This window comes from Lissotriton vulgaris, chromosome 9 (genome assembly GCF_964263255.1).
Source record: "Lissotriton vulgaris chromosome 9, aLisVul1.2, whole genome shotgun sequence".
Classification (NCBI taxonomy): domain Eukaryota; kingdom Metazoa; phylum Chordata; class Amphibia; order Caudata; family Salamandridae; genus Lissotriton; species Lissotriton vulgaris.
Genome location: NC_141697.1, coordinates 1,178,113,697 through 1,178,140,131, shown reverse-complemented (window position 1 = coordinate 1,178,140,131; position 26,435 = coordinate 1,178,113,697). Strand labels below are relative to the sequence as shown.

General features: G+C 41.8%; 1 protein-coding gene across 1 annotated transcript in view; it reads left to right on the top strand.

Annotated features, from left to right (window-relative positions):
* Positions 1 to 23,233, top strand: part of LOC147692973 (protein SSUH2 homolog) — a 233,669-nt gene extending 210,436 nt beyond the window's left edge. The window contains exon 13 of the mRNA XM_086939221.1: positions 18,017 to 23,233. Within this exon, the coding sequence (XP_086795347.1) occupies positions 18,017 to 18,157 (141 nt within the window). The 3' untranslated portion in view covers positions 18,158 to 23,233. The remainder of the gene's footprint in view (positions 1 to 18,016) is intronic.
* The last annotated feature ends 3,202 nt before the right edge of the window (positions 23,234 to 26,435 follow it).

Below are 26,435 nucleotides of genomic sequence, written 5' to 3'. Positions count from 1 at the left end.
ATGGTCAGTTTTAAATAAAATGCTTCTGAATGCACATATATATTCAGATGTTCTAACGTTTAACTCTTCTGCATGTTAATGAAATACATATTTTGAATTTTGAAAAGACTTTACCATATTTTTACACTTTTGTTGCAAGATATATTGAAAAGTGAACGAGTTCCTAAAGTTATGTTTTGCATGGCACCTTATTTACTTTTCTTTTACTTCAGTTAGCCTGTAAATAAAATCATTACCATATATTTAACATCTTTTTGAATGCTAGTTCTTTCTGAAGTAAACAGCAGCCCAGTGCAGTCCTACAGCTGAGGGCCGCATTGTAAGGTCAGGAGGGCTGCATGCGGCCCCAGGGTCGCACTTTGATTACCACTGGTTTACGCACTAACCTCAAATTTTTACCCAAGGTAATTTCTCCTTTCCACTTAAATCAAGCCTTGGAGTTACCAGTTTTGCAGCGTTAATCTTTCTGGATTCACTATGAAGTGCATATTCCGCTATCTGATGGTTGGGTACGGAATCTTAGTCTGTTTTTCTCCTTTTTTTTTCCGTAGCCCAGGTGGGCGTCGACGTCCCGCCATTTGGTGTACCTTCGGTGACGTCGGCATGCTTCCGGCGGAAGCTCCCACCATTGGGCGCCATCTTCAGAATCTTTTTTCCGCCGTTGGGTCTGGATCGTCGCGTGAATCTCCAGAAGTTTTGGAGGAGAAAAGGAGAAAATACAGCAACTTGTCGAAAGAAAAGACCGGAGAAGATTTGGAGAAGACCATCAGAGAGGAGACGACGAAGAAGGGGAAGAACCTCAAGATCTTAGACGCCCTTCGGAGAATGTGCACACATGGGACCCCCTTAGCGCAGGGATGTACAAGACACCCTTTAAATTCTGCAGAAACTGCCACCACAAGTTTGCGCAGAAGGACCAGCACCCGGTCTGCAACCTCTGCCTGCCGATCGACCACGAGAGCAAAGACTGCAACGACTGCTCCGTCTTCAAACCGAAGACACTCTGGGTTCGAGAGAAGCAGAGGATAGCTCACTTCACGATGCAGGGCAAAGGCCAGGCCCGACGCTTTACGAACTGGGCCTCTCCACCGAAGACTAGGACAACATCGCCGAAAGTCCAGATGACTTCACGGTCGCAGAGACCGATAAGAAAACGTCTGACAAGGTAGGAGAGTCTACGACCCCGAAAACCTCGACAGGGCCTCGAAAGCCTGAGACTGACTCTCGGAAATCAGAGTCCAGAGCCTCGAATGGAGCACCGGCGCTGAAAACTTCAACGACCGAAGCTGCATCCCCCGATAAAGGGCCCAGCGGATCTTTCGAGGATCGGCGAAAAGCCAAGGTCGTCTAAGCAAACCCCCAAAAAAGGGACTTTGACTTCGAAAAAAGCTTCAACGTCGATGACACCGTCAGAGCAGCCGAAGCACTCGATGACGAGCAGGCCGCACAGTTGGAGAGAAAGAAAAGAAGGCTCGAAGCCGAGATGGAAAACCTCCTTAAGAGGAAGAAGGACTTCGAGGAAAAGATGTAAAGTTTCAGGATCCCCTCGAAGCCAGTGACGGCCGTCACTGAAGTGCAGGAGTACGAGGAGTTCGACGTCTAAGAGATGTCAAACTCCGGAGCCCTCGGAACACGAAGAGGAAGAGGACCTCTATTACACAGAGGGTGAATATGGGAAGCAGCAATCCAGCTACGGCTCAGGATCATCGACAGCCCAAGACCTGGAATGGCAGGACATCGAGGCTGAAAACCCGGAGGAGCCTGTGGAGACGTATCCCTCGAGGCCTTCGCCGCCAGATGACATTGGGGCATACAATGAGGTTGTCAGGAAGGCAGCAGCAGCTTATGGGGTTAAGCTGGAAGAGGAGAAGCCTAAAGCAGACTTCCTACTGGAAACATTGCTCCCCACACAGACAATAAGCCAGTTCTTGCCCATCTGAAAAGTATAACGGATCAGGGGAAGGAAGCGTTCTAGGACCCGGCTACATGCAGGTCAGTCACGCCGAGGACAGAGAAAAAATACAAATTCTCCTCCCAGGACCCCGCTTACATCAAGGGGTCAGTCACAGCAGATTCAATAATCGCTGCAATGGCCAGAAGAAGGGCCAACGTCCCAACAACATCTGGGCCACCACCTGACCAGGAAAGCAGGAGGATGGACCTGACGGGCAGAAAAATTGAGAGGAACGCCACAATGCACTGGCGGATGGCTAACTCCAGCGCCCTCCTGAACAGGCACCAATACCAACATTGGGATGAGATCGGCCAATTGCTCCAGCACCTCCCAGAGCAATACCTTCAGAGAGCAATGCTTTTCTTCTTTTCCCTTCTTCCACAAGGTGCGTTGCCAACTCGTGCCTGAAGACAGCCTTGGATGGGGCTGAAACATCCAGCAGACTGATGGCTATAGGCATCACAGAGAGAAGGCAAGCCTGGCTCAGGATCTCAGGCTTCAAAACCGAGGTTCAGAACAACATCATGAACACACCTTTCAATGGAGAATCACTGTTCGGAGCCCCAGTTGATGAGAAACTCACCAAACTGAAGAAAGACAACGAGACTGCAAGGTCCATGGGGGCCCTGCAATTCAGGGGGATGAGAAGAGGCACTCCTACGCGTAGGCCGAACGGAAGGGGTGCAAATCAGCAAGGACAAACACACCAGGCGTTACACTAGGGTCAACAGAGTGACAACCAAGGTCACCAGTGCCTGCAGAAGCAAAACTGGAACTATCAGAACAGGGGCCAGTCCTTTAGAGGAAAAGGAAACGGACGGGGCCATAGAAGGAGGGGGGGTGAACAACCCCCCTCTAAGTGACCTCGCATGGAAAAAGGTGCTCTCCCACTCATACCCTCCGGGGGAGGAGCACAGGAAAACAAAGAGGAGAGGGCTACACGGACAAGACACAAAAGAACATGTAACCCCAGTAGGAGGCATGCTGAGATTTTTTCTCTAGGAGAGGAGAAAAATAACCACAGACAAGTGGATACTCAACATCATACAGTTCGGATACTGCATAGACTTGGAAAGATACCACCAAACAGAAAGCCAAAGAAAAGAGAGCACTCGGGAAGAGAGCTGCAATTGCTCCAAGAGGAAGCTCAAGAACTCCTTCTCAAAGAGGCCATCGAACCGGTCGCATTCAAAGAACGGAACAGGGGAGTGTACTCAAACTACTTCCTGGTGCCAAAAGTGGACGAAAGCCTAAGACCCATCCTGGATCTACGGTTCCTAAACAAGTATGTAAAGACTCAAAAATTCAAGATGACGTCCCTACAAGAGGTCAACCCACAGATAAAGGCCGGGGACTTCTTGTCCACCGTAGACCTCAAAGATGCGTACCTGCACATCCCCATGAACAGGCAGCACAAGCACATGCTAAGATTCACAGTAAACAAGGACCACTACCAATTCACAACCCTGGCATTCGGTCTAAAGTCCGCACCAAGGATATTCACCAAATGCCTCGCAGCAGTGGCCGCACATCTGTGAAGAGAGGGGATACACGTGTACCCCTACTTCGAAGACTGGCTCATAAAGACAAGCTCTTACAGGACATGCAAGGTTCATGCAGAGCAGGTCACAAGAACGCTAACAAGCCTGGGATTCTCCATACATTGGAGAAAATGCTCGATGGAACCGGAGCAAGTGAAGATCTTCCTGGGAGCTCAAATCAACACCGTCCAATGCAGGGTGTTACCCAGCGAGAAGAGGACACTCAGCCTACTGAGGGAGAAACGTCACTACCAGAAGGGGCGAGCTCTGACAGTGAGGACAGTGAGCAAGATCTTGGGAATGATGGCGTCATGCATACACCTGGTCCCCAATGTATGCCTACAAATGAGACTACTCCAAGAGTGGCTGCAACAGCAATGGTCACAAGCTACAGGAAGTTGGGAGGATCTAGTGGTTGTAACGCACAAGGTGCAGGAAGGAATGAAGTGGTGGACCAAAGAGAAGATAACAATAGGGAAGCCTCTAACGCCGCCGGACCCAACAGTGACAATCACCACGGACGCATCCCAGAAGGGATGGGGCGCACACATGAACAGGCTCAGTGAGGGGTCTGTGGAGCCCAGCGGATGAGGTCAGACACATCAATTACCTAGAGCTGAAAACAGTGTTGCGTGCCCTCAAGGCCTTTCAGAAAAAACTGTACTACCAAAAGGTGCTGATACAAACAGACAACACCACAACAATGTTTTACATCAACAAGCAGGGGGGAACTCAATCATTCCCACTGTCAAGCTTGGCACAGGAAATCTGGAGATGGGCAATACCACTCAAAATAGACCTACTATCCATACACCTGCCAGGGAAGGACAATGTAGAAGCGGATTGGCTCAGCAGGCAGACTTCAGCATCCCACGAGTGGGAACTCAATATACAGGAAACAAAGACTATTCAGGAGGTGGGGCACTCCGACAATAGACCTGTTTGCAACACGCCAGAATGCAAAATGCCAGAAATTGCATGCAGACAACCGGAGGCACTATCCTAAGGGAATGCCCTATGGATAAGCTGGTCAAAAACATTTGCCTACACTTTTCCCCCCGATACCATTGATCCCCAGGGTTCTCAACAAATGCATGACGAGCAACATGACGCTCATCCTGGTGGCACCACAATGGGCCAGGCAGACCTGGTGCTCACAGATAATGGAGATGGCGCAGGGCCCACCCCACAAGTTCTCAAAAAGAAGAGACCTACTCTCCATGGAAAACAGAGCAGTTCTACACCCAGACCCGGAGAGCCTCAGCCTCTCATCTTGGCTCCTGAGGACTTGGAGTTCGCACATCTAAAACTACCAGAGAGCACCCTGCGGGTGCTGCGGGAGGCAAGAAGGCCCAGCACACGCAAGTGCTATGGGAAAAAATGGAAAAATTCACTCAATGGTACTGCAAGAAAAACTCAATAGAAAGCTGACCAGGGAATCAACGGTGCTAAGATACCTCACGCACCTAATAAAAGCTAAGCTCATCCTCGTTGAGGGTACACCTGGCAGAGATTGTGGCATACACAAGAGGAGAAACAGGGAGAAGCTTCTTTACATCTCAAGTAGTAAAAAGATTCCTTGAAGGGGTTAAGGGAATATCGCCACCAAAAAGGATGCCGCTACCAGCTTAGAACCTGAATGTGGTACTGACAGAGCTCATGAAAGCACCTTTAGAACCCATACAAAAGGCATCACTGCAAATGCTGTATGACAAAAAACAACCTAGGCAACTCACATCTAAACATTATATTATATTGATGGACAACATGGCTACAATTACTTAGGAAAATATATGTCTTTTTATTATAAATCATGTAAAAACACAACATACAGATAATTTAAAACAAGGTGAACATTAAACATCAGTAAAATCTTGTCTTATCTATTGAATGTAAGACACACATATATTTGTGACAATAAATGACAACACATATGAAAACAATTAAAAAACTGGAAGTGGCAATTAGTGTCTCTACGCGCGTTTCGGCGAACCAGCGCCTTCTTCTGGAGTAGCCACACAAGCTCTAAAAAGAGATATATTTAAAAAGGTATATTAGTTAAACATCCTTAAGAAATATGTAAACAAAAGACATATATCATTCTATTTCCTAAGGTTGTAGCCATTATATCTAAGCTTTGATTTATGTTAGATACATCTTTTCATTTCCTTGTCTCATTCAAACCCTCATATGAATAATTGAAATTCAGAAAGTTGATTGTGGCCTAAAATAGGAAGAAAAAAAGGTTTATATATATTCCTACTCTACGAAGTTATTTTTTCAGACAGTTACACTCTATATTGTTAGTGTATTGCTTTGACATTTTCTATTGTATATATCCTATCTTCTAATTTTCATATATGTTGTTTCAACAATTTGGTTGAGTTTGTTTTAGGTGGATAATACTTACAACTACTATTCAAGATTATGACATCATAGTTGATTAGACGCTTAGTTGATGCCCAGATGAGTTCTGGTTAGGTGATGTTATCCTAATATTTTGCAAGATGAAAAGAGAAGAGAATTGCTTTTCAGTTCTTATATCCAGATTTAGATAGTAGATCTAATATAATTAAACTACTTAAGAGGCTACCTTATATTCTATAGAAATGGGTTAATAAATCCCGCCTGCCGGATAGCTCATATAGATCAGTATTTGGTGGGTCTTCAACTTTCTTCGTTATTCCTAGATTTTTCGATGTATTTAAAAGATCTCTCTGCCTGTTTTGTTGAAGTAGTGCAAAGAAACGGAAATGATTAAAAAGAAATGGTATAGGATTCACGTAATTACATTTAATTCACTACTCCTTGGCGTGATTTAAGTAATGGTAGCACTTCTTACCCAAAATTATTTAGCAGAGCTCTTTAGCGGTGAAAAATTGATAAGGAAAATTCCCTGTCGAAAAGAATGACTCATATTAGTACTTTTTGTAACATTAAGGTAAAAAATATGCGCAAGCACTTGATAACTAATCAGGAACCTTGCACCTAGCCCTTAAGGAAATAATCTTTGACTCTTTTAAGAGTCGTTATTTATCCTTAGTTTCCCTCCTTAAGGAAATGATCTTTGACTCTCTTAGAAGTTGTAATTTATCCTTAGTTACCCTCCTTATATAAAATTGTGTCTTACAGACAGGGACGCCGATTTCATTTCATCATTTACTACGCGCCCTGCTGTATTTTTCGGGTAAGATCTGTTGTTATGTGAAAATAAAAACTGCCCCTAGGTAAATAGAGAAACTAAACTTCATACACGTGATATCTTACCATGAATTATTTCTGTTTAATCAATTAGGCAGGGAGATCTTTTAATGTTTCATCGACAGGGACGTTTACCCTACTATCTACAACGAGCCCTGCCGAACCTTTCGGGTAAGACATCCTGCTTTAAGAATATAAACGTTCCCACAAATTAGGAAATCATGCACAAATCCATGATGACCCATTTTTGGAACATATATATATTTTTTTCATTGAATTAGGCAGGGAGATCTTTTAACCATACTACCAATCATCTTTGGAGTATTCAAAAAACCAACCATCTTTATCTGAACATCCCCTTAAAATTTAAGGTAAGCTCAAAACCGGGTACAATGGAAAATTAAGTTATAAACACAACTCGAAACACAATGAAAATGTTTTAATGTTACAAAAAGTACTAATATGAGTCATTCTTTTCGACAGGGAATTTTCCTTATCAATTTTTCACCGCTAAAGAGCTCTGCTAAATAATTTTGGGTAAGAAGTGCTACCATTACTTAAATCACGCCAAGGAGTAGTGAATTAAATGTAATTACGTGAATCCTATACCATTTCTTTTTAATCATTTCCGTTTCTTTGCACTACTTCAACAAAACAGGCAGAGAGATCTTTTAAATACATCGAAAAATCTAGGAATAACGAAGAAAGTTGAAGACCCACCAAATACTGATCTATATGAGCTATCCGGCAGGCGGGATTTATTAACCCATTTCTATAGAATATAAGGTAGCCTCTTAAGTAGTTTAATTATATTAGATCTACTATCTAAATCTGGATATAAGAACTGAAAAGCAATTCTCTTCTCTTTTCATCTTGCAAAATATTAGGATAACATCACCTAACCAGAACTCATCTGGGCATCAACTAAGCGTCTAATCAACTATGATGTCATAATCTTGAATAGTAGTTGTAAGTATTATCCACCTAAAACAAACTCAACCAAATTGTTGAAACAACATATATGAAAATTAGAAGATAGGATATATACAATAGAAAATGTCAAAGCAATACACTAACAATATAGAGTGTAACTGTCTGAAAAAATAACTTCGTAGAGTAGGAATATATATAAACCTTTTTTTCTTCCTATTTTAGGCCACAATCAACTTTCTGAATTTCAATTATTCATATGAGGGTTTGAATGAGACAAGGAAATGAAAAGATGTATCTAACATAAATCAAAGCTTAGATATAATGGCTACAACCTTAGGAAATAGAATGATATATGTCTTTTGTTTACATATTTCTTAAGGATGTTTAACTAATATACCTTTTTAAATATATCTCTTTTTAGAGCTTGTGTGGCTACTCCAGAAGAAGGCGCTGGTTCGCCGAAACGCGCGTAGAGACACTAATTGCCACTTCCAGTTTTTTAATTGTTTTCATATGTGTTGTCATTTATTGTCACAAATATATGTGTCTTACATTCAATAGATAAGACAAGATTTTACTGATGTTTAATGTTCACCTTGTTTTAAATTATCTGTATGTTGTGTTTTTACATGATTTATAATAAAAAGACATATATTTTCCTAAGTAATTGTAGCCATGTTGTCCATCAATATAATATAATGTTTAGATGTGAGTTGCCTAGGTTGTTTTTTGTCATACAGTTTATTTCCCTGGCCTAGGAACTATTGTATCCGAATCTTCAGGGGGTCCTTGTTGAATACACGTGATCACTGCAAATGCTGACAATGAAAGCGGCCTTTCTGGTAGCAATCACCTCGCTACGCAGGGTGAGCGAACTACAGGCACTAACACTGCAGGAACCCTACATCCAGATACACAGTGACAGGGTAGTGATGAGAACGGACCCGCACTTCATGCCAAAGGTGGTATCAAGGTTCCACATGAATCAGAGTATTCAAATTACTAGCTTCTTCCAGAACCCCACGACAAGCGCTGAGAGGGCGCTCCACACTCTAGACGCAAGAAGGGCAGTGATGTACTACATTGAAAGGACGAAGGAACACAGGAAGACAAAACAGTTCTTCGTATCCTTCGCAAACAGTTACCTGGGTAGACCAGTGCCTAAGAACACCATAGCTCGGTGGATCGCACAAATGATACAATTCTGCTACAAGCAAGAGGGGCAGGAGCGAACAGGAGGGGCACAGGCCCAGTCGACCAGGAAGAAAGGAGCAACAATTGCCTTTCTGGCCAACACACCAATTCAGGACATATGCCTGGCGGCAGCATGGGCTTCAGTACACACGTTCCCTAAGCACTATTGCGTGGATGTACAGATGAACAAGGAAGCACAAGTAGGACAAAGAGTGCTTCAACATATATTCAACAACCAACGCTCCTCTTCCACCCAGCCGCCACAAAAGTAACGAATCAACTACAAAATCTATGCATAGTGAATCCAGAAAGATTCACGCTGCAAAACGAATAGTTTCTTACCTGTCGGTGTAGTTTTGCAGCTTGAAGATCTTTCTGGATTCATTAGCGAACCCACCCGCCTCCGCCAGAAAGATGAGGCTGGAGAAGGTGGAAACACATGGAATAGAAAGCAAGTTGAAGCTTACAAGATACGTGAAAAGAATTACGTTGGAGAAAGGATTAACAAACATAGCCATGGATTCACTACAAGGACACGAGAGAAAAAAGTATCCGAAGATGGCGCCCAAGGGTGGGAGCTTCCACAGGAAGCATGCCGACATCACTGAAGGTACACCAAATGGTGGGACGTCGACGCCCACCTGGGCTACAAAAAAATAAAAAAAAGAGAAAAAAGACTTCGATTCTGGACCCTAACCACCAGATAGCGGAATATGCACAGCATAGTGAATCCAGAAAGATCTTCAAGCTGCAAAACTACACAGACAGGTAAACTATTTGTTTTCTTTCCAAAACAACAAACTATTGCAGAACGTGCTTTACATACACTAGACGTTAAAGGAGCACTTATGTACTACGTGGAACATACTAAACTCTTCAGAAAAACAAAACTGCTCTTGTTTCTTTTTCAAATCAATCCAATTGGCTATATCCAAAACCGGTGGAGCAAGACGGCTTATTAAATGTATCCAAATAGGTTATGCAAAAGCAAAAAGAGCATGAACTACTGTGCCAAGAGCTGATTCAACAAGAAAAAAAGCAGCAGCCATGGCCTTTTTGAAAAATATCCCTCTGAATGACATTTGCAAAGCGACAACATGGATTAGTCCCCACACTTTCACAAAGCATTATTGTGTAGATATTCAATCAAGACAACAAGCTCTAGTTTGATTGCTCCTGAGGCGTGAACCAGGAGCTTACTGGAATACTTATGTTACCGAGTCATTGTTTACTTTAAAATTTGCACACTTACTGTTTGCTGCTGCTGCAACGAATTTTAGATCGTCTTTTAATAATTTTTAAAAATTTGGTCGGGAGGTGGTTTTAGGCTCTGTCTCGGAGGTGGGGAACCCGAGGTGCTCATTTTTTCACTATTGCGAAGCACCTGAAGGGAGGGAAAGGCGAATAAGCACTCACCCGGACGGCCGCCATCTTGAGTGGGCCAAGGTGCGCGTTCTAGCCTTTTTCCCTCCCCAGCACTTTAAAATCGGGCTGGCGCGTCCGCGCGCCGAAGGCCTAACGCCATGACCCCTGGTTTGCGGCCTGCAGGCAAGTTCCAACGCTTAGCTTACGACCGCGAGGTTCTATTGAGCCTGGGGGGAGGTGGTAGGTTATCTGGCTGTCTATGCCTGGAGTTCTACAAGGATACTCGGGACGCTGGAGAGGTATGTCCATCATGTAACAGGGTCATCCCGACTATCCTATTAAGCTTAGTCCGATCGGTCGCTAATATAAACAAAGCGACAGCCGAGGTCACAACGAAGAAGGTTTGTTGCCTTCTGGTCAACGCTAGATCCTTGGTTAAACATAGCGTGGATCTTGCGGAGCTGCTACAGGACAAGAATATAAAAATTGCATTTGTCACCGAATCCTGGACAGATGCGGCATCGGGGCCTGACATGGTCAAGGCCACTCCCCCAAACTATCTAAGCCATTTTCAGGACCGACCTTGTATAACTTTTCACTGATTATATGTTTTGATTTCCTTCACACATAACAGTAGCAACTATTTTAGAGCAGTGGCCCTGATAAATGCCAAGGGACTAGTTGCCCGATAGGCAGAAACATGTTGGCCCGAATTGCGACAGTCATTTGTTCCATACTGTCGTTTGCGCTGTTCCTAGTTTTTAATTAGGGATGTGCCTGTTTTTCTATTAAAGTGTTTGTTTAGACACATCACCCTATTTTAGTCTCACCACTTTTCTGTGTGTTGCACTGTTTTCTTCTTTTTCACCAACCATCACAATCAGACCAACAATTGGTGGTTCAGTATCTACCGTAGACCGTATCCAGTACTTATCATGACTGTGTGGCTTGAGGTCTAGATGATCGAAGGACCTGCCAGGTCACAGGGTGGACTGCCAAATGATAGGACCGATCACCGGGTTTGTTTGATGGTTATCCACAAACTATGCGTACTGGATCTGGTTTGACCAGTTTCTCAATTGGGTCTTAGACATCACGACTCCCCTGTGTCACACATGTGTCTCTCTTTCTCCCTTCTTATTCTTTAGACATTGTTACATGGTGACTGTAGCACCCACTGACATAGAAATATATCTGCCAGTGTTCGCCATCAAGATGTTTGGCTTCTAGACCTCCTAGGTTCCTGTCTGTTATTTCATATGAGGTTGCTGGGGAAATGAACCAGGAGTAGGTCTTTAAACTATTCCCTCTGACCCTATTCTCTCTGTTAACGCGTGCGGTGGAAAAACTACTACGAGGCAGATAAAAGCAGACTCAAATTGAGTCTGGCATTATATAAGGATATGATTGGGATGGCTAAACAAAGGTATTTCACTATCCGCATTAATGATGCCAGGAGCTCGTCGAAGGAGCTATTCCAAACGGTTTGTTGTCTGGCCACCCCAAAGCCAGCCACTACACCTCCTAGTCCCGAACTGTGGAAGGTTCTAGCTCAGTTCTTTTTAAACAAGGTGGAAACCATTTTTAACACCCTTGAAGTTCAAGTCAGGGCTAACCTGCCAGAGAACAGGCCTGAGATTTCGACTTACCACTCAAGTGAGATCAAGTTTCGGAACTTCTGCCCGGTGAGTGTGGAGGAGACTAAAACTATTAGGTACCAAATCAGGCTCTCCTCGGGACCCATGCCCTGCCTCAGTGGCAAAGCTAGCGGCGGCTCCTATAGCAACCACCTTATCGGCTGTGTTTAACAACATGTTTGAGGTGGGGGAATTTCCATCCAGTTGGAAATTGGCCTCGATTTTACTGTTGCTAAAAAAACAACAATCTGGACATCACTGACCCCAACAGCTATTGTCCCATCGCCAGACTTCCTTTACCGGCCAAACTGATTGAGAGAACCATGAATAGCCAGCTTAGTGCATTTTTAAGGACCACACAAGCCCTCGATCCATCGCAACATGGTTTTAGGGCAGGTCATAGCACCGAATCTGATCCTGATCCTGCTGGATTTGTCAGTGGCCTTCGATACGGTCCATCATACGATCTTGGTGGACCGTTTGGAGGCCTGCGGGATACAGGTGAATGCCCTTAAGATCTTGAAAGCCTTTCTCACCAACAGGATCCAGGTGGTAGCACTGGGGGAGTTCAAGTCTAAACCATTTGTTTGTGCTTCCCTGCTGCGGGGTTCCCCAGGGATCCTCCCTAAGTCCCACCCTTTTCAATGTTTGTCTCCTCTTTGGCCCCAGTCATTCGATCCTATGGGTTCGAGCTTACATCATATGCGGACGATACGCAGATTGTGGTCTCACTGTTACCAGGTAGGGAGGAAGGCATAGCCAGTAAATTCCAAGAGTCAGCGACTGGATGGCTGTTTAAAGCTAAACTCTGCTAAAACTGAAGTTCTACTTTTTGGCTCCAGTGTTAATTTTTGGAGCCCTAATTGGTGGCCGGAAGGGTTAGGTGTACCCCCGGTTCCAGTTACCAAGGTCAAGAAACTGGGGGTTCCGATTGATGATAAACTTACCTTTAGGCCCCAAGTCAATGCTATGACGGCAGCCATCCATTTGACACTGAAAACAATCCGGAAAATTCTTCCTTTTATACCCGACGAGTGCAGGAAAACCGTGGTGACGGCCTTGGTCTTATCTCGCCTTGATTACTGCAACAGTCTACTGCTCAATGCCTAACAGGGGCTTCTTAACAAACTACAGGCCTTGCAAAACGCAGCAGCTCATCTTATCACCGGCGTACCAAAGTTTGCCTCCGTCTCCCAGGAATTGGTGAAGCTGCACTGTCTCCCAGTGCGGAAACGGATCTCCTTCAAAGCCTTGTGCATAGTGTTCAAGGCCCTCAGGGGTTCGGCCCGGCTTTTCTAACACAGTACTTTCAATGGTACCGGCCGGGTAGACATCTTAGGTCAGCAAATCTGGGGCTGATCATTACCCCTCGGATAAGGAAAGCTCGATGGGGTGGCAGAAGCTTTATTCTGGGAGCTGCAAGGGCTTGGAATGCTCTGCCTTTGGCGCTTAGACAGATTACAGATTTAATGACCTTCTGCAAAATCATGAAAACATGGCTTTTCGTTCAGCAAGTACAGGCCAGGCTAGGGGAGCTTTCATTCAGCGCCAGAACACCGATTGGTAACAGTGCGCTCTATAAATGTTATAAATAAATAAAATAGTTGGACAAACAGCCCTTCAAACTTTATTTCAAACAACTGCATCATCCCGTGCCTAAAGTCACAGCATGGAGGGGTACTGCTTTACAGTCTATGCATAGCATGTGCATCTGCAGCCAACATATGCTATGAATAAATCCTGGTACTTTCCCTGTAAGCATCTGTTCATAGCGTGTAGTGCCCCAGATTCACATGCACCCTCCCGCCTCCCTATCAGGTAATAGATGGTGACAAAATACCTACAGACACCGCATGTCTAACAGCGAACACTTACTGAGCAGAAGAGACATGACTCATGATGCCGATCATAAAACTTCCTCAAGGAAAAACAACTTGCAGAGAGGAGTATGCATAGCTTGGGAATCTGCAGCACTACACGCTTTGAATAGATGCTTACAGGGTAAGTAACATGGTCCTTTTGTCTGTGCCCTGTGTTTTCTTTCCAGTATGCATTGTCTGACTCGCCATGAGCGGACCTAACTGTTCAATTCAAAGAAGCCACTTGCCACTTTTTTGAGATCTTGTCACAGGACACATAATGAGCCTTCAGATTTATCTGTCAGATATGCGCATTTGCATTGCGTGAATGTCATAGTGTCCTGTACTTTAGTTCAGACACAAATTCACAGTATTACGTACCGTGGCTCCATTCAGGCCACCGTCGGAGGATAGCGAGCAGCCCATCCTGCAACTGCATCCGGAATGCCTCAATGCCGGGCAGCATAGGATTCATATACAATCTGGCATGGGCCGGATCATGGCTAAGCCTTAACAGCCACCCAATGACTCTGTCCCTTACAGAAGGAGACTTACTTTTGAGGAGGTTCTCGATCTTTAAGAGTTGATGGCAAAATAGCCTTGGTGCCACAACAGACTCGCCACTCTTCAAGTGCCTGGCCATAATAATCGTCGTCGTCGCCATCACCATCTTTGGTCAGGGAATCTCATTATTCAGTGGTTGGGCGCAGTCCAAGATTGCCCTGTGAACTATGACCAGCCATAGGATCCTCCAGGCCTTTGGGATGATTACCAGTTGACACTGACCCAGATTTGTACCTGTCCAAACCATCTTCCCTGATAACACGACCTCCTACCATGAAATACTACACGGGGCAGCAGCTTTTCATAATGTTGAACTGCATGTTCAACCTGAGGAGGATAATTTCTTTCTAGAAACCCTCTACTCCACTCAAAGGTCCCTCCAATACCTACCCATGCTAATGGTGCCTTGGATACTTTAGATGTCAAAAGGGTGGTAATGTATTGTGGATAGAAGAAAACCATTTGTTAAGACACAACTTTTCATGACCTGTTGTGAGCCACACAAAGGACAGGCTACTTCCAAGTCAGGAATTGCTTGTTGGCTTGTCAAGTGCATTCGACTTTTTATGCCAAAGTCAAAAGGCCTCTACCTATTCCACCAAGACCCCATTCCTCTCCCGAAAAGCGGTTTCCTTGGCTTTCTTGGAAAATATACCACTAACTCACATCTGTAAGACAGCTACTTGGTCTACTTTTCACACTTTTACTAAATATAACTGTGTAGACGCCCTGACAAGATGACAAGCTAACGCTGGCCAGGCTTTCTTACGCCCACTCTTTCAATCTTCTGCAACATCCTCCCTCCAAGTCACTGCTTTTTGGGGTGTACGGCTTTACAATCTACACACAGCTTGTGTATCTACAGCTAAACATGCCACGAACAGAAAATGTAACTTATCCTGTAAGCATTTGTTTATAGCATGTAGTGCACTAGATTCACATGTGCTCTTCCTCTTCCACCGCCACCTGGGGTAATTTGCAAGTACTCTTACTTTTCGTTCTTTAATTTGCATGGTCATCTCTTCTGTCTCTATATGCTCCATGTATGTCTTTGCACGCCGGGAGGAAGAAACACAATCCACCTACTGTAGACAATGCGCATGGGCTTCTGCAACATAGTCCCCAAACCTCGTCGCTCGAAGACTTCTTCGAGCAAAAGAGTTGCACAAGTCAATGCCTAACACTAGATGGCAGGAGTATGCACACCATGTGAATCTACAGCACTACATGCATGAACAGATGCTTACAGCATAAGTAACATTTTCCGTTCTTTTCAATAAAACAAATGTGGTACAACTAATAGTTTCTGCGTAGTATTGCGCTATCCCAAACGTGGGTAGCGTCACCAAATGCACTCAATGAAAGAAAATTTCAAAAAACGTTGTTGTGCGTTTGAAGTTGGTTTATTACGAATAAAGTTTTTTTATATCTTGATGTTAAATTCACACCATAAAGTTCATGAAAAACATGCGTGCTTGATTCTTATAATTCATTCATGGTTTCCTCATGATTTCCCAATGCATTTCGGGCCGAGTGCCCTTCATCAGGGCATTAACAGTACTGTTGACAAAGGATAATACACAAAATTAATACACATCGAATTGATTATATGTAAAAGGTCATTCTTTGGTAAAAAATATATCTGCATTAATTGTTTTGTACATGCCTGTTTGAGAAAAAAGCTCCAAAAAGTCGACCCACAAAATAGAACATGGTTAAACACATTTCACACATGTAACGATAATCATTTGCAAAATTGTAGGGATCACTGTACTTCACTAAGACTGAAAAATACTAGGGTAAGTGGGATGGGAAAAAGTATAAGTACTGAGGGGGCATATCTGCTCAAAATACGAACACGTGCTCTGTTCAACAAAAAGCGTCTTATTTTAGAAGGATCTGGGATGACGAATGTTAAAATGATGGGTACTGTCAAACGTAAATGGAAGAATACTTTCGGGTGTAAAGCATCTCATGACGGGGTGACAAGCCCCTTCTGTTTAAACCATCATAAACAAAATCGTACCTTTTTAACGTGGTTCTTTCTTAATTCCACGATAGAAAAAGTTTCAGTAAAGGAACAAAAAGTACGAAAGAATCATAAGCGTTTCGAGCGCATAAGGGGCTCGCTAGTCTAATAGTTTCAAATGTCTTATACTGTTCTAAGATGGTGGAGGGGGAATGTCTGATTCCAAATTAGCAAGTAACAGGTTGCAGATATTGAGGGTTGGGTTCAAGACAGGGTTCTACTTTTAAAGATGTCTGTTTGGAGGTAACCACTAACATGTAGTAGGAATATTACTTGTGTGTTACAGTGCTGTTCTGTCCATTTGCAGGGACTCTTCCGCTCAAACAGTTGCATCCAGATGAAAGCTACTGAGAATTGGTCATTAATGAACTAGAGTGTTTAGATATGTGAGCCCAGCATTCGTAGAACCTTTTACATGTGCTTAGCCCACCGTGCGGACTGCACATCCACGATCGGATTGATTGGTATGCCATGTCCAAATGTATAATGTTTGTAATGGTGCAAAAGCTACTTTTTCATAGCCCTCAGTTCCACACATTAATTTTAGCTTCTCATTCCAGTTTATTGTTCCAGGATTCTTGCATTCCTTTCAGTAGCATTCTTCTTGAAGCTAGAGATTCTGTGATTTTGTTTTTACAATTTGTATGCGTTTTCTAAGGAAACCTGAAAATCACATTGTATGTGTTTGGCCAGAATGTGAGCCCTCTCTGATCTAAAAATATTCTATGTGAGATGATGGTCTGTGTGGGCAATTTATGATGCTTTAAGCTTATTTGGCAACATTTGGACATTATGGTTTGCTCCTAATATTCTGTGACATTTTAGTCAGTAGGGGGCATACGTATGAAAAAGCAGTTTTGCGAGTCCTTATTAGCGATTTATAGCGAATCGCTATTAAGGACTCGCAAAATGCTATGTATGTAGGAATCGCAATAATAATTGCGATTCCTACATATTCCTTAACTGCGAATCGCAAATTGCGACTCGCAATTAAGGAATACCTTCCTATTCATTCCTATGGGCATAGACCCCCATAGAAATGAATGGGAAGACATTCACAGTTTGCGAGTCCCCATTAGGTACTCGCAAATTGCGAATGCAACTTCAAGGGTGTCAAAAGGACACCCTGTTGCACCCCTGAAATATGCATGTATGCACATGTGGCGCACATACATGCCCTAAGGGCATGTGTGTGCACCACATGACACTTTGGAAAATGCAAAACTGTGCATTTTTTTAAAGAAATCGTAAATTACCACCAACTTGAAGTTGGTGGTAAATTGCGATTTCTTAAGCCAAAATCGCACAACTTGGGTGCTTCCTTCATTGCATTTAAGGAATCACAATTTGCGATTCCTTTAATGCAGTCACAAAATAGGGAATCGCACATTTTGAGATTCCGTATTTTGCGATGGCCTTTTGGGATGATACATCCCAAAAGACCTTTTCCCGTTCGCAAACGGGAAAAGGGCTTGATACATATGCCCCTAGGTCTTCTTTGACGCGATAGCCCATGTATGCTGTCCAGTGAGCTTGTAGTCCAGTGATTTTTCAGTCCAATTGAGATGTTCTAATCCCTTGATGGCTCTAAAAGACTGCCTTTTATGTGTCATTTTATACTTATAGGCTGTGTTGGTAAGTTGAGCCTGCTAATCCTGCAAATTCCTGATTTTGATAACACTTTTTTTTGCTTGATGTTTATGCTAACCTAGGTACAAATGTATCATTTTGTTTTCCAGAAACACACTATTGAGTTAATTCCACTCACTAAGGTGAACTATTCCTGGAAAGGGAATCCCAACTCCTACTTCGTGTATGGCGTGGAGAACAAGGTGTTTACGGACAGCTACCCCGCGACATGCTGCTGCTCTGTCATGTAAACTGGACAGCACCTGAATGAGCCTGTGAAAGGACAGAACATAACTAGTAGTAGAATAATATGTTTACAGTAGATCTCAGCCTGTACCCAAATAAATTTGACTTCTGTTTATTCTGGGGCCTTATCTTTTTTACACCTCATGTTGCCTCCACCAAGGCACTTTTATTGGTATTGTAAATGCACACTAGTTTAGACTTTGAGGGTTTAATATAAATAGGTCTCTAGGTTGAATAATGATTGCAGGACATGTTGCTAAGCATCAAACATTGATCTCTAAATCTTTGTTTGCTCAGGGGGACTTCAAAGCATTTTTTGCCTATGCAAGTGGAATTAATGTTTTTTTCATAAATTCCCATAGATGAGTACTTGCTGGGAAAAAACAAAAAAAATGTAGTGGTGGTTAAAAACTCATAGCCCTCAACCTAACTAATAACAACGGTGGTGAATTAGGAAGAAACGCAAAGAAGGTTTTTAAATGTGAAATCGTTTTTAATTAAAACTGAAGTTTTTTTTAAACTAGTGGTTAGCTTTCAAGACCTAAAATCCCTAGTACATTTTTGGATTCAAATTGAAAGTTTAGCATTAATTAACTTGTAGCATGAACTGTAGGACACTGTAAAATATAGAAATGGTGAAACTAGTTTTAGCCTTGTCAAGGTCTTTGTTTCGACCAGTTCCTAGTTCTCTGTAAACATTGTTAAAGGTGTTTGGTTATTCGAAACTGGATTGAAGCTATAAAATTGTATGCCAGTGCTGGATCCTTTGTGTAGATCAGATGGAGGTGTTACCTTACTGGCCGCATCGCCTTGTAATCTCCTAATAGCTAAGCCTTTTTTGCAGCATCAGATTGTTGGCCCACATTCTTCCTTTCTGTAGTTGCTGTTATGAGATATTGACCTTTTTGAGATGTCACTAGGTGAGGAACGCATACTATATGGAAGCTCTTTGCAGTTTTAAGACAGTACATAGTGTTGCGTGTATGTTCGATAGTGGACATGTTTTTAAAAACGTTTTAAATTCTTGAATTGTCAGTCTGTTTGGTGAGTTGGAATCCACCTCTCTGACCCCAGATGCCTTGTTTAAAAATCTGCAACGCTGTGGTGTGCCTTTAGTTTTTCATTTGTACTAGTGATCATGGGTTTTTTGTGTTGGGAATTTTTCACAAGTTCCTACATCTTATGCGTCTTAGATGCTCAACAATGCAAGAAGAGATGTACCGCCTGCTATTCACTCTTGATGCTTCTTGATTACGAGCTAAGCCTGCTAGTGCTTGATGTTTAGAATAGCTTCTTGACCGTGTTGGTGGGACAACCGGATTAGTTGCACTCACATTTTAATGCGAGATCTGCAACCGCATCAGATCAGCAGATGCCTTATAGTAGTCACAAGGCCTTGTTTGCTGTGCATCTCAAATGAACCACCCTTGATATGTTTTCTGGAATTAGTTGCTTGCCTTGTCTGTCTTAAAATGAAACACATGTTTGCTGTCTCCTTTGCCACCTTGGGTAAGAAGTTCTCTACCACAGAGTTTTGAATTTCTGCTGTCCACAAATTTCAATTAAGTCCCAACAGGTCCCTTGGTTTGTGTTAATGTTTTTACAGGATTCAGGTTTGTTTAGAGAGATATATTGGGTTTAACTCCTTCTTGGGTTTTTACCACTAAATCATTGTCTTACTGCATAGTATGTGGTATTGACAGGAAATAATATTGTATTCTATATCTAAGGTCTTACTACTTGCTTCTTTAATGCGTCATACTTTGCGATTGTACGGCTTGGAGCCAAAGTTTTATTTGAGTGAGCACTAGTTTTCATCTCGAGCAGAACAGAATCACTCGGTAGGCCTTTGTTGTGTAAAATGCCACATCTGTTAAGTGAGCATAGTTTAGTGTTGGCTAATATGCTCCCCAACACGAGGTGAATTGGTGCTTCGAAGTCCTCTCTTCAGGGTGCTGCTAGCATGTGCTTTCCCAGGGTTGAAAATTGTGAAATCTCAACCTGCTAACTTATGGTGACTTAGGGTGGCCTTTGAAGATTCCCTTCCTCTTTCATGAGTGCATGTTCTCCGTACTGTTTGTTGTAGGCTGGTTCTCTGGAAATCTGTACCATGCGTTACGATTGTATTTTATATTAAGAAGCGTGCAAAGGCATTTCCTCTGCAGGTGTTTGCGCCTTTGTGTTTTAAAGCTTGTAATAAATTTTTCATTTTTACAAAGTTGTTACAGAATTCTCATGCTGGAATGTTACTCTGCAGGAAGAGTTAAAAAAAAAACTATCTCTCCTTTACTTCTTATGTAGCAGCATATGATCCGTTTATTTGTAGAGATGAAAAAATTGATAAATAACCGCCAATATTTTCATGTTCGTATCTAATGCTTCTGTCTGATTTAGGCAAAGACTGGCATAACTGTAGTCCATCTCCTTAATAGTGACTCTGGAACCACTGTTGCATGGTGTTGCACTGCTTTTACATCGATGCTTCCATCACTTACTCTTTCCAGTCGAACTCTTTCATCAAATTGTTGCTTGCCCCCCCCCTCCCCCTCACCCAAATCACGCTGGGTCAGCCTGTGTTTTTGTTTAGCAAATTGGCTGTTGATTAAAGTAAAGAGGTACAATTCAGTAGGTTGTCATTGCGTTAAGTATCTGCTACCTTTTATAGGATGGGTCTTTTTGTTAGGTGCACTTGTCTTTTATTGACTGGTAAAATTGATCTAGCAGACAGTTTTTTTTATTGACAAGCAGTGCACGTAACTTCGGCTATTGCTTTGGTGCTACCTCAAAAACTTCGAACTGTGAACAAGAGTGTGGCTCCCCCTGTGTACTTTACTTGTAACAATCCAGTAACTCTGTATTTTTACTCTGTGTAGTTTGAAAGTCTTTTAAATAGACTTCAATTTTTTTTTTTGATTGACTGGTCACTGGGTACAAGTATATCCTGACCAGGGTGTATTTGGGACCATACTCCTCCTTCCACTCTTGATGCATTCATTAGGCGAACTTTAACTGCAGGCCTAACATAAGAGGAAGGCAGTGTGGACATTCTACATAAAAGGGTCCAACACTAGGTGTTTGTTTTTGTGTGATGTGGGGGACAAAATTGCCACTTAATCATGTAATCAGCCAGGCTGCCTTCTGGTGGAGCCTGAATAATGTTTCCTGACAAATGGAGTAAGTCGTGGTCTGGCATAGTATAAGGTGCCAAACATGCACAGAGGTGATATCTGGGCTCTGCTGCTGAATAGTTTAAAACACTCAGATTCATGCTGGTGCCACTACTATGACTTGATTGTCTAATTGTTTTTGTGGGTTGTTCTGAAAGGAGAGTAACTCTGTAGTTTCTTGAAGACTGTTCTTCATTTCACTTTTCTTAATGCCTCAGAAGGCCCTGCATCTTTGTCGATTAGGTAGGCTGGTTTTCTGGCCAGTCATTAAGGTAATGCAGCACACTTGCGTTCTTCGTATGGTTCAAACCCTGGTGGTATTTGGTGATGTGGACACCCTGTTGCTTCATCAATGACTATGGAGCTTGTGGTAGTTGCATGGTTTTCATCCACCATACCTGTGATATTGTTATGCCATTGTCAATGTTGGTCTCATTGTTATGCCTCTGGTTTTAAAACATGGCGGTTTCTGGTCAAGAAAATCCTACCTTAATTGTAAGGTGTGCTCTCCGACTACTTTTAATTGTGTATCTTCCCTTGTCGGGTCTTGCTATGGAATGCCGTCGATGCATTTGATATCAGTGTTGATTTTCAAAGTGCAAATTAATTTTAAAACTCCTCCAGTCCGTACTTGTGACATTGTGTTTAGTTAGATTCAGCCTTAATGGATGGTATTGGGTAAAGTCTTCTGTCTTGTCTAATCTATACACTTATTTTAAGTTCAGTCTGTGATCATATATGATATCTCTGTGTTACAAATGGTGGTGATGGTAAATCCAGGACCTCTAAGCGCTCCAAGTCCATTGTAATGTAACAGGCGATGATCCAATAAGAAGTGTAACCGTGTATTTGCCAAAAAGCAGCCTGTGTAATAAATGTATTGGAATCCATAAGATGTGAGAACGTCCAATATGGAACAGGTTCCGGTGTTCTACTAATTTACAGGAAAACTGCCCTCTACACCCTTTCAACATATAGTTCAGTGCAGTGTATTTGTTTGCATTCTGATTGACATTGTAATCTCGACTTTGTCAATGATCTATGCATTTTTTTCAGGTGTTTTTTACATATCTAGATTTGTATGCTTTTTTTATATAAGTGTTTGAAATGTTCATGGATTTTGTCTAGCCACATTCACCATCAAATTGAATTTTCTCTTCATTTGTAAAAACCAGACTAACGGTTACTATACCAGCTGTAAAATCATTAGAGACTAGTTGTAACAAATTTTGCAGGAATTGCCCAATGCTGTTTTGCTGCAAAAATGGCCTTTTGGAGGAAACCCCAGGTGACTGTTCTTTTCATTGTTAGCCTCGTGACACCTATAGTCTGAAATAAATGCAATGAAGTTTAAGAATCCAGTGTTAAATAGACTTTATAGTTCTGTATGATGGACAAGTGAAAGCTGGCCTTGAATAAAAAGCTATGTTTTGCTAGCCTTCTCAACAATTTTTGGTCTGAACAGTCCTTTAGTGTAAAGTGAAGAACTGTTTAAAAAGATTGTTGAGCCTTGCCTATTCTATGTCCATTTTAGAATGATCTAGCTGTATGCTTGCTCACTGAGCAGGCAGGGCAGGCTAAATGATCCACTGAACTGTCGAGGTCCTAATGTTTTATTTGTTGAACTGTACTAAAACGTCTTGCACCTCAAAGAGGGGTGCATAATTACTGCCTTCATTTTCATAGTCTTTAACTGTATGTACAAGACTTCCTGAATTTAATGTGTGTACTCTAATGCAATCATCACTAAAAGTTTATTATGCATGTTAAGATTTGTAACCTTTGTCCTATAGTTATGTTAGAGGACAGGTGACATATTAATTGTGCCTGTATACAATATTCTTTATACCCTGCATTTTGTGTAAACTGTGTACTCCACTAATATGAAATAAAGATTCCATGAGCAACAAGAAATTTTGTCTTTGAAGCTTCAGTGGTGTATTTGAGTAATAAAGGGTTATACTCGCAACATGCTGATGGTTGTAGAAGCATTTCAGAAGTCGCTTTGGAATGAATATAAGCAGCCTATTGTTGGAGCTGGTGACCAGTGTCATTTCTGGACCTTTTTACACTGAACCTACTAACTGCAATAGTATGTATACAGTAATGAAACACTTTAAGTAGGCAGCAGATGAGATGTTAGCTGACTGCAGTCCTTAGTTAAAAAAATCTTTTCCAATGTATACTTTAAGTTCTTCTGTTTTAATCCACTAAAACACATTTAGTAGTAAAGTTAAGTTGGAGACTTGTATTAAAACAATAAATGACTTAAGTTAAAAACAGTATTCCTGAGACAATTTTGAATAAGATTTCCCACATACATACACGCATTTTTACATGAGAATATATGCAAACCCTTGGGCTCTGTTCTCATGTTGATTTTCCTAAATAGAGTATTCAAATTAAACTTTAATTTTTCAAATATGGAAGACAAAACAAAAATATTGGAGTTTAGTAATCTGGTTTCTTTTAATTTTAATGACCCCTTAATCAGTCGAACATATTTTCTCTATTCTCCCAATCCCTACATTGACGTAGTTATTGACCTTGTACTGGCAGAAGAATTAACTTGGTTCAATAAGTAGGTCTAAACACCCAGAGACGTTTTAACCATTTTCAAATAACAAAACTTTTTTTAGTATTAACTTCTTATTAAAGCTTGATCACATAAGCTTATTTTTTTTATTTTAATGCTTTTTTTCATGACTGAGAAAGATGTACAACGCTATCTTCGATTGAATGTTGAAATTTGTGATTTTTGAAATAAATCCAATTGCTTCTGTTTCCACTCCTAATTTACCCTCCTTTTAGATTGGAATTAGTCATTCGAAAATAACTGGGCACCTGATTGATCAATGCTGGTTTCTAATTTACATATAATATTACACATAAGTTAACAGGTACATGTTAAAATATCTTAATCACCAGTAGGTCCTCACACCAATCTCCAGTCTAAAATCCTCAAAAGCAACTAAGAGCAGTTTAAATAACCTTTTTATAATTATTACTGTTTAGTCTGTTTTTTCAAGAGGGAGCCTTGGTTCAGGTATTATAGCCGCAACTTCATGCAATAAAATTTTGAAAATGTTTTGACTATGCACATTAGTAGCTGGTTGAATGCAATCTTTGTAAGACTTTACTAACTGCGAAGTCATTCCTCATGATGGAATTGATTTGTTAAGAACAATTAAAAGCTAGTCAAAAGTAACCCCCTGATACGCATACATTTTAGTCATAACTACTTTTTTCTAGCCCAGCCTCCATATATAGTGTGTACTTCTTGCCAAACCTCGGGACCTTTGTTTTGCTGATGTTAATTGTCAATTTATTTTCTCCCTCATAAGTGTCCAATGCTTCAAGCTGGTGTTAAAGACCAATGGGTGTGCGGTGCATTCAAACTAAATTAACTGCAGGCAGAAGAACACTTGACCTCTCCTCTATCAATCAAAAGTGGGTTTGTTTTTACCACTAGCCACATTTATGGGAGTTCTGCTAAGTACAATGTAAATAATAACAGGAATAGAAGACATCCTTGCTGTAGGCTGTTTTTAATTGTCTCTGTTAGGGCCCCTCTGTTGCTCATCTGAACTTTGACGCACATTCTGTTGTGTTCAGTTTGGAAAATAGCAAGCAGTCCCTGTGGGAGCCAAAATCCACCATCTTCCACAGCAACCTGTAATCAGAATATATAAAAGAGAACCACCAATAAGTTCCAAGACTCGGCCTAAAACCAGCTAGTTGTAGAGGGACAAGATTCACCAATCATGCCCATTCGTCAAGCCCTTCTAGCATGAACTGTGTAAATCTCTTTGAGGAACCAGCGTGCCTTATAAATTATTGATATGCTGCTCGATCATTTGGACTTCCCACCTTATGAATAGGTTCTTCTGCAGGAAGATTTTGTTCTTTTGTTGCATAATCTGAGTTTCTGACTCCGCTCTAAAAGGGTTATTCTAACACACAAGTGTCACGAGTGAACTTGGTGTATGGAGATAGTTTATATCTGTTTAATGTGTTATTCTCATTGATTTTAGGTGATAAGCATTGCACTTTAGTGAATTTGGCTCCTCATAGAGTTGATTGGCTGCTATATCGAATGATTAGCCATGAATTTTTTATTTTAAGTGTGATTCGGTCTCGCCTAGGCAGCGCTTGCGCTGTCTCTTCGAGACATGCTGTATTCAGCATAAAGTTCCACCTACTCCCCCCCCCCCCCATCTTTTTAATTGGTCCTGTCCCTGTCCTTTGTAAATGGTGGCCTTTCATTGGTTATTAGGCTTTGTTGTCCCTCCTTTGTACCTCCCGGTCTCTTTTTGTAACCTCCCATGAGGACACCCCCTGTTAAATGTGTTACACCAGAGGTTTTAATTACAACCTCAAGGCACTATTTTCTTAAAGGCCTTTCAGACAGGGACACTCACTTGGTCCTAAACAAGGTTGGCAGAGGTTACTTTACTCACTAGCACATCTCACATTTATATTAGACCTTCTATAAATTTCCCTTCATCAACTCTACATGGAGTTCAACCTAATCCGGAATTATTATAATAACTCTTTTGTCACATTTTAAAGCTACTAATTGTATATATTAAATGTACTGTGGTACTGTCTTGCATGCAATTCATTGTGTAGGGTGGATTTCTTTTTTTGTCAGGGCATCGTTTCTGGTTCAGATACATCAATCGTCACCTTCCACCCCACCCTATTTATTCGTCAGTTGTTGGTAACCAACTTGGCAACAAGTGCGCAAGGTATCCCATTGACCTTTTACCTGTGAAGGGAAAAGGTCACGTTAGTCAAATACATAGTAAATATCTACATCATTTACTCCACCAGTCTTCATCTGCCTTTTCCACTCCTGTCGCCAACTGGTTCCTGGGTTAAAGAAAAAAGGACAGAAACAGGTTAGTGTTGTATTTTGTGGACTGCAACAAACAGGGTGATGGATGGAAAGTTAGTTAATCTCTGGCCGTTTCTAGTCCAATATTTTTCACCCATCAGCAACTCTACACTTAGGCCCTCCTTATTATTAATACTTTTGTTTATTAGCATTTCCATGATTACAACAATGCAGTACAATATAAACACAATCACTTTTCGGGGTTTACAATTATTA